At 40.9% G+C, this 12,545-nt stretch overlaps 1 protein-coding gene across 2 annotated transcripts in view; it reads left to right on the plus strand.

Moving 5' to 3' along the window:
- Window positions 1–12,545, plus strand: part of LOC311142786 (55 kDa erythrocyte membrane protein-like) — a 24,979-nt gene continuing 12,434 nt past the window's right edge. Inside the window, exon 1 of one of the 2 annotated variants that reach the window (XM_084178461.1) lies at window positions 1–349. In XM_084178461.1, the coding sequence (XP_084034587.1) occupies window positions 227–349 (123 nt within the window). In that variant the 5' untranslated portion in view covers window positions 1–226. The remainder of the gene's footprint in view (window positions 350–12,545) is intronic. The other variant, XM_084178460.1, reaches the window with a different exon arrangement.

Genomic DNA, 12,545 nt, shown 5'->3' on the forward strand with positions numbered 1-12,545 from the left:
AGCAATCGAATGTTTACTTGCTTTGTCAGCTGTGTCCTCGCAGCCTAGCCTGCAATACCTCCGAATTGATCAGAACCTCGGACTTGAACCCAGAACAGCAATTTATCAGACCGCCAGGGTTCCTTATCACTCATTTTCCCTTCTCTGCTACAATAGGGCCAGCCTATTGCGGACCTTGAACAAGGGCGCATTACGTTCACTTTTCTTTTTTTGCTAACCAGTAAAGATGACATTAAAATCCAATAAAAACGAACCCGCTGTTATACTTGAGCGGGTCAACAGTTCTCGAACAGCCCTCTCCGACCTGTACCTGGAGCAGCTGCTTCAAAACAAACCAAAGCCTGAAAAGGTAAGCGGTTTACAATACATTCATACGATTGCCATAACATTATAATGATAGAAAATATGTCTTAATCAGATAAGCAGGAGGCCTATACGTCTGTCTGGTAGGCTATAGCCTACATACATTCCTTGGTGATGTTGTAAAAGCTATGCAGATGTGTCTGTCAACTTCATTGCAGGAGTCCAAGAAGCAGGGGTATTAATGCGCTGGTCAGCGCTGGTACAATCCGGTTTAAGACGATCATCTTGGTGTTCATGTGCTTTTTGTGTTTTTCATACATTATTATACATATTATTTTATATTATATTTATATATTATTAATATATACATGATTAAATATAGGTTTTTCTTATTTGTAAATAGTTTAACATGATGACCACACAGTCCTTTTATGTCATATAGGCTATCATGATCAGAGCTTCAGTCTACGTCACTCCAAGACATTACTGCGTCATGAAAGTTCAGTGCTTGTCAAATCCTGTCTTAGTTTGTTCCAGACAAGTAATAAGCAAGATTCAGTTCTGCTATTTATCTCACAAGGAACAGAAACATGAGGTAAATGTAAATGTAAATGTAAACCACATACCAGGCAGAAGGGGTGCGTTTAGACAGGCAGCCCAATTCTGATACTTTTGACCAATCAGATCAGCTCTGAAAAAGACCTGATGCGAAAAGATGTGCTGTGAATGGTCAAAATACCAATTAGTGGAAAGAAGATCAGAATTGGGATACCTGCTAAATATGTGTATGAGACCAATAAAATGTGATTTGATTTGATTTGTCTAAACACAGCCATAGCTGAATCAGGTTAACTGTTTCACGGCAATAGCGGGAAATAGGCCTACATGTGATGTCTACATAATGGATAGTTGTCTTTTTCAGAAGAGGTGACTGACATTGGGACTAATAGCCAGCATAGGCCTACTAGGATACTGTAGTTTTTAACACTACTTTTAACTCGTGACTTTTGTTTAGACATGTGGTGACCATGTACAGCATCTGAATTCTACAATGTGTTATGCTCCAGTTATAAGATTCAACAGTGCCGTTTCTAGGCATAAGCAATATAAGTGGCTGCTTAGGGCCCCACAGCCGCTAGGGGGCCGCCAGGAAGTCAGTCGGGGTCTCAACTTACTGTTAGTTAGGATAGTAGAATACACAACTGGCGCATTTCCATTGAGGATTTACCCCAGTGTTTTACCCAAAATACTTTTCTGTTTCCATTTACGCGGGCCGGCACCCGTGTCTCACTGGGCCATGGCTCCGGCGGACCTGCCTTAACTTGGAACCAAGGCAAGGCCCTGGGTACTTTTCAGCTTTCATTTACATAACAATGGATAACTGTGAACTTTAAAGTAAAAGTCCAGTATTTCCAGATTTCTATGAAATATGACCTATAATTCATTACAATATGAGTGAAATCGTTTTCCTTCCAAAAAATGGTAATTAAGTATGTTAAAAAGCTGCTTTTCTGTGTTGGAATGGTGTGGGCGTACCCCAACAACAGAATGGTGTGGGCGTATACCGGTCATGAAAAATATTAACGCGAGTAGACCGCTGCCATCCAGGACCTCTATACCAGGCGGTGTCAGAGGAAGGCCCTCAAAATTGTCAAAGACTCCAGCCACCCTAGTCATAGACTGTTCTCTCTGCTACCGCACGGCAAGCGGTACCGGAGTGCCAAGTCTAGGTCCAAAATACTTCTCAACAGCTTCTACCCCCAAGCCATAAGACTCCTGAACAGCTAATCATGGCTACCCGGACTATTTGCACTGCCCCCCACCCCATCCTTTTTACGCTGCTGCTACTCTGTTAACTATTTATGCATAGTCACTTTAACTCTACCCACATGTACATATTACTTAAACTACCTCAACTAGCCGGTGCCCCCGCACATTGACTCTGCACCGGTACCCCCCTGTATATATAGCCTCCCTACTGTTATTTTATTTTACTTCTGCTCTTTTTTTTCTCAACACTTTTTTTGTTGTTGTTTTATTTTTACTTTTTTTGTTAAAAATAAATGCACTGTTGGTTAAGGGCTGTATGTAAGCATTTCACTGTAATGTCTGCACCTGTTGTATTCGGCGCATGTGACCAATAACATTTGATTTGATTTGATTTGATTTGATTGGCCAGCTCATCTTCCTCAGAAAGATGACATCATCCTCTATGAGGAAATAGCAAGTATTTTTAAATGTCTATTTGAGATACAAGTTTGAGGTGGGGGTTTTTAAGTGTTTTTTTTCTCCAATTTATTGGGTATGAGTTAACAGAATATGAACATTTAAAAGTGAGATTTTCACTGAACAGTTACTGTAACACCTTTTCACAAAGCAACAGTCTTGAAAGATGCAGAGGTTGTTGATTCTGCTCGCCATAGGCCTTAAAGTGGAACTGACAACATTTTAACTACTTTTCAAATATGAAACAAACAGACAATCATAATATCAGTAAAAAATATCAAATTCCTAGTTTATGCTACAAAACCAACTTTATAAGAGGTTTTAAAAATAGGTTCTATTTGACTCAAAATTCCATGACAGACAGTAAGGCATTGTTGGCAGAATAGATGGATGCACTTCAATGCATGATTAATATAATTCACCAATACATTTCTTGGTAGTCCAAAAAATATTGCTAGCAGGTTGTAAATCACAGTTAGCCTGGTAAATTGTTTGCTGCCTCCACCCATTCAGGATGCACTGTTTCAGTTTCAATGACTCAATATTTTTAACAAAAACGGACTACTGTAACTTAGGCTGGGAATGTCAATACAATCCAACTAGCAAGGGCAATGATCACAAGCCACTCATAACGTGGCTAATAGGCTAGCGCACGTGTCAAACACAAGGCGTGACACATTTCTATCCGGCCCACGCAATGATTTGGGTTGTCAATTCATTTCGGACCGCTATCATAGCGCCCGCGATGCGCTGCACTACAAGTCACAAGCGAGTATAAATGAGTCAACAGAGTCATCTACTTTATGAAATTACAGCCTGATACGCTCGCATCAGTGAATTCAACTTCAATTGCGCTGCTTTTGTGTGTCCCGTTTACAGCGCACAGCAGAGGGAAAGTGCAGTCTGGCTTCGGTTTTTAAAACCGGTGATCCATGCAGTGCAAAATAATGTTAAACATGTTTTAAGTTTAAATGTTACAACAACCTATAGATATGTTTTTTGTTATTTGGAGTTATTAAATACTTTTTGATTAGGGTCGCAGCATATTATGCACATCTGCATGCATAGCAGCAAAGGCTGGACCAATATAATGTATCACTTCTATTGTTTTAATATGTTAAAAGGCTATATACAGCATCCTATGTACACAAGTGGACATTAGAAAGGCTATATTTTCTCTAATAAAACAATGGCCAGTTTGGGTCGCAGTTGCACATTTTTTGGTTAAAACAAATAGGCTATGTCTGGCCCGTAAATTCGTTGTCTTTTTTCAGTATGACCCGTGCGCTGACACCCCTGGGCAAGCGTATCTACTTATGTAGCTATTTATTTAGCAAGCTAAAAACACGGAGCCTAATGTTAGCTAGCTAGCTAGTTGCTGGGAGGATGTAATGCCATTGGAGGAGTGGGTGAGTGACTGACTTTTTCCCCTTATATCGTTTTTCGGTGGATACAGCTAGAGATGCAAGTGTCATTTGGTTAGCTAGCAAGAAATGTGAATCGCTTTGCTAGCTAGCTAGCTAGCTATGCTGAACTATTAGGTTTTATTTACTGCAGTGCCTATTAATTGTCCAAACGCACGGCCGCTTTCCCACTCTATATTGCTATAGAATTTCCACAAATGTCTTACCATACGTCATTCCCAAACATTCTGTGAATTTATGAAAACGTGAAAATGACCATATCTTAAGTTCTCGCTTGTCAGAAAATGGGAAAAAAAGGTGTCATATTCTTCCTGGGGGTGTATATGAACACATTTTAATAAGATTTCATGTTGATAAAATGCTGTCAGTTCCACTTTAAGTGTCACACTCCTGATGGAAACACAACAACACTAGACCTTACACACATTAACATAAAACACTGGCGGCCAACTAGGCTGGGGGTAAATCTCAATGGAAATGCACCAAATGTGTAAGTTTTCATCTTGTTATATCAGTCACCTGACAGTCACTCAATTAGCCCATGTCAGCTAACATTTTATAGATTGCTAGGTAAGTTAGTTTAGCCAGCTATCTAAACCTTAGTAATCATGGCCAAATTAATGACCAGGCACTTGTGTGCCCAAGGGCTCTGACCTCCAGGCGGCCCCCATTGATTTTTCTCACGCAGATATCACATGAACATGGCATGAGTCATGGCAAAATGTGTACAATTGCAAGCAATTCATTTTAAAACTGCAAAATGTTCTCTCCATCCCATGGTAAAATGCATAGAACTGCAGGAAATTTGCTTTAAAACTGCTAAATGTTCTCTCCAGCCCATGGCAAAAGGTGTAGAACTGCAGGAAATTTGCTTTAAAACTGCTAAATGTTCTCTCCAGCCCATGGCAAAAGGTGTAGAACTGCAGGAAATTAGCTTTAAAACTGCAAGGTTTTTGCTCCGCCACATGGCAAAATGAGTAGAATCTCATGAAATGTATTTTAAAATTGCTACATTTTCTCTCCTCCGCCAAGAGGGGGGCGACTAAAATGTTTAGACCGTGAGGGGGCCCCCCAACCAAATCTCGCTTAGGGCCCCCAAAATGATAGAAACGTTCCTGAGCGTCAATAACGTCAAGGGATGTTTTCCAAACAGACAGCTGCTCTGGATGTTTTAATACATCTGTCTTCTTAATTATTTGTGAAAGACTTCCACGTGTCAAGTAAGGGTCTTACAGTAGTAGTATGCTCCCATTCCAATCACACATTTCACTGTGGACTTTTGACCCCACAGGTGAGGGCTTAATGTTATCAGCCTCTTGATGAGGCACTACTATAGTAGACCGTTAATCCCCTCAGTCCCATTGGTCCCCTAGATGAGGATGACATTCCCAGGTCCTTGTCTTTGTTTGCTTGCTTGGGAAACATGCAGAGCCAGGTGTACCTATTAGATGCAAGCAGGAGGTTAACGAACAAGGCCCCTCTTGTTCTTTGTCTGTCTCAAGGGGGGATTTCTTGGTATGTGATGATTGGACAATAGGCCTGGCCAGGGTCAGAGGATTAAGGCTAAGGTGCACAGTAGGGCCTCTACTGCCTGGAGTTTGAGGGGATTTACTTGAGGAATGGGTCACCCATAGAATTAGGAATCAGAATACTAGAATGGACATTAACCTTCTTATGATGGTCTTAAAGGTCAGCCATTTTGGTAAGGGAGTTGGACAACCATGGTTTGCTGGTGCTGTGATAAGATATTGTGCAAAACAATGAATTTGAAGATTATCTGCTCTGAATGTTTGTTAGCTACAGTGAGGGAAAAAAGTATTTGATCCCCTGCTGATTTTGTACGTTTGCCCACTGACAAAGACATGATCAGTCTATAATTTGAATGGTAGGTTTATTTGAACAGTGAGAGACAGAATAACAACAACAAAATCCAGAAATACGCATGTCAAAAATGTTAGAAATTGATTTGCTTTTTAATGAGGGAAATAAATATTTGACCCCTCTGCAAAACATGACTTAGTACTTGGTGGCAAAACCCTTATTGGCAATCACAGAGGTCAGACGTTTCTTGTAGTTGGACACCAGGTTTGCACACATCTCAGGAGGGATTTTGTCCCACTCCTCTTTGCAGATCTTCTCCAAGTCATTAAGGTTTCGAGCCTGACGTTTGGCAACTCGAACCTTCAGCTCCTCCCAAAGCATAATGTTTCCACCTCCATGTTTGACGGTGGGGATGGTGTTCTTGGGGTCATAGGCAGCATTCCTCCTCCTCCAAACACGGCGAGTTGAGTTGATGCCAAAGAGCTCCATTTTGGTCTCATCTGACCACAACACTTTCACCCAGTTCTCCTCTGAATCATTCAGATGTTCATTGGCAAACTTCAGACGGGCATGTATATGTGCTTTCTTGAGCAGGGGGACCTTGCGGGCGCTGCAGGATTTCAGTCCTTCACGGCGTAGTGTGTTACCAATTGTTTTCTTGGTGACTATGGTCCCAGCTGCCTTGAGATCATTGACAAGATCCTCCCGTGTAGTTCTGGGCTGATTCCTCACCGTTCTCATGATCATTGCAACTCCACGAGGTGAGATCTTGCATGGAGCCCCAGGCCGAGGGAGATTGACAGTTATTTTGTGTTTCGTCTATTTGCGAATAATCGCACCAACTGTTGTCACCTTCTCACCAAGCTGCTTGGCGATGGTCTTGTAGCCCATTCCAGCCTTCTGTGGACAGGTCTCTTTTATACAGGTAACAAACTGAGATTAGGAGCACTCCCTTTAAGAGTGTGCTCCTAATCTCAGCTCGTTACCTGTATAAAAGACACCTGGGAGCCAGAAATCTTTCTGATTGAGAGGGGGTCAAATACTTATTTCCCTCATTAAAATGTAAATCAATTTATATCATTTTTGACATGCGTTTTTCTGGATTTTTTTGTTGTTATTCTGTCTCTCACTGTTCAAATAAACCTACCATTAAAATTATAGACTCATAATTTCTTTGTCAGTGGGCAAATGTACAAAATCAGCAGGGGATTAAATACTTTTTTCCCTCACTGTAGCTATAGCCACACAGTTTTAGATGAATGATTCAAATTAACTGCCAATATGCCAACATTCCATTTAAACAATGCAGTCAATCCACAGCCCTACACTGTCTGAAATCGGTTGATGATAGGATTTAGACAACTTGTAAATGCAAGTACTGACATTGTATCATATGATAACACTCACAGCTTTCCAAGAAAACAAAAATGTAGACGTTTATGGTCTGTTTGCATATATATATTAGAGGCTATTTATACAGATAGTTTGTATAAAACCCGTATGAACTTTATTTATAATTATACAACAATATTTGGGGGTGACAATATTTTCTATTACACCATTTCTGTTACATCACATGCCTTACTTTTATGTTACTGCATAAGTAAAAGCAGGAAATGCATCACCTATGCCTCTACTGCCATTCATTCCAATTAGACTGGTTTTGGATTTCTCCCTGACTGATGGCTGCCATTATCACCCCATTCTGGAACTTTGAGGGATTATGACATAGCCCCTCTAGTAATTTAATAGGATCTCTATGGGGTCACCCCTCTATTGAAGTGGAATGACGGGTTAAAATACTCTGCTTGATCAGGGAAGAAGGAGCTAATGAGTGATACAGTAAGCCAGGCAATCAAGTTTGAAAGAAGTCATGACACTTCCAACAAGGACTTTGAAGTAGCAACTTTGGCATGGTTAAACGTTGAGAGCTGAGAGGGGAAGCCTTGCATGGAGACTATTTCCCTGACATCAGCAACAGGTGTAACTACCTGGTGCAGCAGTACCTCAGGGAGAAGCTGAAATGTGAAATCATCATCTATTGTCAGATCTGGACTTTCACCAAGTCAGGATCACATCTGCTTTGAAGAGGCAAACGAATATCTTATCTTAGGAATATCATAGAGATGAGTGCTGGTGTCTCGTTCTTTGTGTGTGTATGTGTGTGTGTGTGTGTGTGTATGTGTCCAACATTGACTTTACCTTTCCATCTTTTTGATGCTTGCCTGGACTGCAAGTGTGTATTTTGCGAAAAACTACTCAACCAGATCGATTAGAGTGCAGTATGTTTGTATTTGCTTGTGTGTGAATAAGGCTTCCTGTGTGTGATAGCTGCCTGGAGTGTGCAGACTCAGCCTGCTCCTGCCTGCCACATAAGCTGAGTCATGTTTCACTGGACACTAGCCTAATCTTCCAGGCTAAAGAACTGCAGCTTTCTATAAATAGACACACAGCCATGTCTGCCTAATGCACAATGTCTCCCATCCTAAACCCACATATCATCGGTGCAGTTAAAAAAGGGACAGACAGACACTAGAACATTGCGGATGTGCTTGTGTTATGTTCCATGCTCTCATCCTCTCATTGAACCCAAAAACATGTCCTCATGAATAACGTTGCGCTCCTTTTTATATCAAGCTTACTTGAAATTATGGTACCTGTTTGCTGGTTGTGTAATTACAAAATGGTTAACTGTGTATTCTACATACTAAGTACTATGTAACAATGAGTACCAACCACACCACTTTACACTGTACCTGTAGTTGTAATTACAATATAAATACATACTGTATGGGTTAGCAACACTTATTGTGAAGTGGGACTCATCCAACATGTGCTTGACTAAACAAAATGCCTACAACTGAATATGTGAGTGTAGGCAGAAGCTTGTCTGATATTTTCTTCTATATTTTGAATGCCATTTATTGTAGCATTTATGTTAAGATATAGGGAGGGGCTCACAGATATTTACTGCATTAGGCTGTGTTTACACAGGCAGCCCAATTCTGATCCTTTGCCCAATTATTGGCCAAAGAGCTGATCTGATTGGTCAAAAGACCAATTAGTGGCAAAATATCCTAATTGTGCTGCCTTTGTAAACGCAGCTTTACCGCTGTGGCCCTGCAAGGTCTTGTGGATCAATAGTTCTCAGCCTATTGGCTGGAATTCTACCCTAACCTAACCCTGGTATGTGTGGGAGGGTTTGATTATAGAGACATTAGATCCAGTTGGTACCTTGAACTGTTTGTCTAGCAATTTTGTGTTGTTGCTGTTTCACTGGAACACTTTGTCTTTCAAATCGCGTTTTCACAGCCATATTCACAGCACCCAGTGTAAATCCTCCTGTTAATTTCTTATCTAAAAGAATAGAAGAATATCCTACATTCCAACATAACAGATGAATGTTATCAACACTGGATTAGGTGATGGGAACCACAGATGAATGAAAGAGCACACAACACTGAGCCCTATAGCTGTGTTGTAATGTTGATTCAAAACATGGCCCTTAGTCTCTGTTGTTTTTGACACTACTCCCCTCCCCACTTCAATTATGATTATGTTTTAACCTTTATTTTATCAGGGAGTCATAAATAGTCATCAATAACCAAGCTTCCATCACTGGTGGATGACTACAACTCCCAGAGGCCTGCTGTTCACACACTGAGGTCAGGGGTCAACACCAATGACAACTAGGAAATCACATGTACAAAAGACCCCAAGGCTTCAAGACCAGCTTGTTTTTCTTTGACTCTGAGACCCTCCCCCAACCCACCTCGTAATCTGACACTGCTCAGTGCAGTGGAAGTAGGAAGCCACAGAAGAACATAGTGTTTTTCTTCTGGGAGACTGGGAATGCCAAGGAGCTCCACAGTTGAATCCACCCTGGCACTTTGGAGCATGAAGTTTTTTTTTTAGATAGGGTATCATTCGGTATTCCTGAATCCTGTTGACTAGTTCAGCATTATGAGATAAAGAAGATGATTGAGAATACTTACTCTGCTAAAGCGACATTGGGAGGGATTATACCATGAGCGGCTGTAATCTTTTAATAATGCTATAGTTAAACGGTGTTACTTGTTGAGGAGGATTACCCACTTTGTTTACTGTCAAACTGATAATATCTACAGTGGGTGCTTACCTAATTTGACTGTAACAGCATAACAAGTTTTGTATTTCACATGACATAGTAACAGGACTCTTTTGGACAAAGGCACTATGTGTCCATGTTACGAGATATGGTGAAGGTAATTTGTTATTTTGAGATAACAGAAGAGACTTTAGCTGTAACTGGACTGTTGATAGCTCACTTGGCAAACTAACTTTCAAACTGTATTGGGTATTAAATGGCTGTCAGCTCTACTTTTTCTGTCTCACTTTAGACCAGGGGTGTCAAACTAATTTTGCCCCGGGGGCCGCATTCGGTCTTCAACCTGGTCCGGAGGGCCGCACTGAAACTCAGCAAATGATAGTCATTTTAAAGTATACTGAGTTATATATATAATATATATTTTTTTTTTTACTCAAACCACCTGCAAGCCGTATGTTTGACACCTTGGCTTTAGACCCACACCTTTTTCATTCCTGGCTGTAACTATGGAAATGGATCTTGTAAAAATCCCTGGTTTCCCTTTTCGAGAAGTTCCAAAAAAAGCTTCAGGAAAACTAAAGCTCATCAATTATACAAAGCTGACCTTAAAATCACAGCCCAGTAGGCAGACAGTTCATCAAGGTCGGCTGGTAACAGTGGGAACCAAGTATGCCCGGGTCATCATTCACACAAAAATGGAAAGTCTACGTTTTTCAACTTTGTAGTAAGCTTGTTCAAGAAATGCAAGTGCTGTGTGTTCTTCAGCTGACCTCAGCTGTTTTCTGCTATTAAAGATATTAATTATCCAGATGATACCAGTTACCCTTTAGACCAAAGTCTGGCAGTTTCCTTTGGACATGTGACTTCCTTTGCAGTCCAACCAGGGTCAGCACGTTTTAGGGGGATTTAAGGCTGGGTGAGCCTGTCTCTTTATGACTTAGTCCTGTGTGCTGAACAATATGATTAGTGAACTTCAACCTTTTTGTTTGTATGATGATGAAACTGTTGTGATGTGTCCCCTACCAGTTTCTTTCAAAACAGGCCACGACAGGTCCGTCTTGGTAAACATGCAGCATACTGCACTCTATGGCCCTATGGGGATGTTATAATAGTGTTTACCTTGGATCCAGTCTGAAGAGTGTTCCACTACATGTGTTATGACAGAGACTATTTCTACACTCCTGGTACTGGTCTCCTGTAAATATCTGTATTATGTTGCAGAGTAAACAACTTGTTTACTCACATTGACCACAAGACACCTCTAGGCTTTTACTAGAACACTGCAGACTAGTCCACATGGTGTTGAAACCTTGTTGTGTTCCACCTCAGATACACAGACACGCCGTAGGGAATGTATCCCCCGTAGGGAAGAGGAATCTCCCATGCACTCTGCATGATTAGGCCCCCTCACTCCCCATGGCCAGTGGCTGCTGCAGCTGCACCAAACAGGGCACATAATCTTAACATCTGTCTTTGGTCATTTTTGTTTTCACTGTTGTTTTAACATTAAAGTCTATTCACATGTTGGAAAGAATCCACAGCCTATTGTGGTTTGTGTTGAAAGGAAAATGGCCTCTGTCAAGCTTTGACAGTATCCTTTTGTCATTCTCAGTCAGGGGAGGTATGGTCAGGATCAGGGTTAATTTTTCCTACCTCAGCATTTTTCTCAAGGCTCCCCACAACCAGTTTTTTTCACAATAGAGCCTGGGCTTGTCCATATTGAGATAGTGTACAGAGTGTACACAGCTCCTCTTTAAAGGGGGAAAACAGACAAACATCAAACTGGTTGTTCCTGAAATGTTTTTAGACCCAGTCAAAGTGGTTGGGTGAAGGATCAGGCTGTAAGTAACAGCGGTAACAAGTTTGACAGTTGGCTTTCAATCTTTGTTCAAAATCTATCTGTATTCCTCCGAGGCAGACAACTTTAGGAGGATTTCTGGGGGGTGGTGAGTATAGAAATAGGCATAATAGACCTTGTCCTAAAACCTCCACACGATTGTTCAATAATAGAATTGACCATTGTTGCCCATAGAACACACACTCTAATGATGACCCACTCAGCTACAAGGGACAAGGAGAGACTAAAACCAATAAGATAAAGGAAAATTGCTTTGTGAAAATATGATGACGGAAGACCAGCTCATTGCCATTGGAGTTGTTAGTCATTTTTATGGCCTTGTTGTTTTCCCTCAAAGACATCACTGCCATCTCCCGTTATTTAGTCACTGGAATTGACTACACTAGACAAGACTACTGGCGTACTGATTCCTATTCATATAAAGAACTATGACAGATTAACCCATTCTTATAGGCCTAATGATTTTTTGGGTGAGCAGATAACTGTGGAAACAAAACAGAGCTATCAGAGTCATTGCGAATGAACTTGTGTCAGCGTGATGTGGTCAAACACATTGAACAAATTCTTAGCTTATCTATGGTTGATAAAGGCACCTTGTGATTTCTCTGAATTAATGTTATTACGTTCCATGTCCCCATAGAGCTTCAGATCGTTAACAATGAAGAGACACTTGCAGTTATCAGTTAAAAGATACTCAAACTTATCTATGTTAAATAACATCTCTCAAGCCACAGAGCTTGTATTACACAAACTCACACTGCTGGAGCTGGCAGCATGTTCCATCAGGGAGTATAGGAGGCTTAATTCCATTACTGCACCTTACGGG

Source organism: Coregonus lavaretus, assembly GCF_964263955.1.
Source record: "Coregonus lavaretus genome assembly, chromosome: 15".
Taxonomy (NCBI): Eukaryota; Metazoa; Chordata; class Actinopteri; order Salmoniformes; family Salmonidae; genus Coregonus; species Coregonus lavaretus.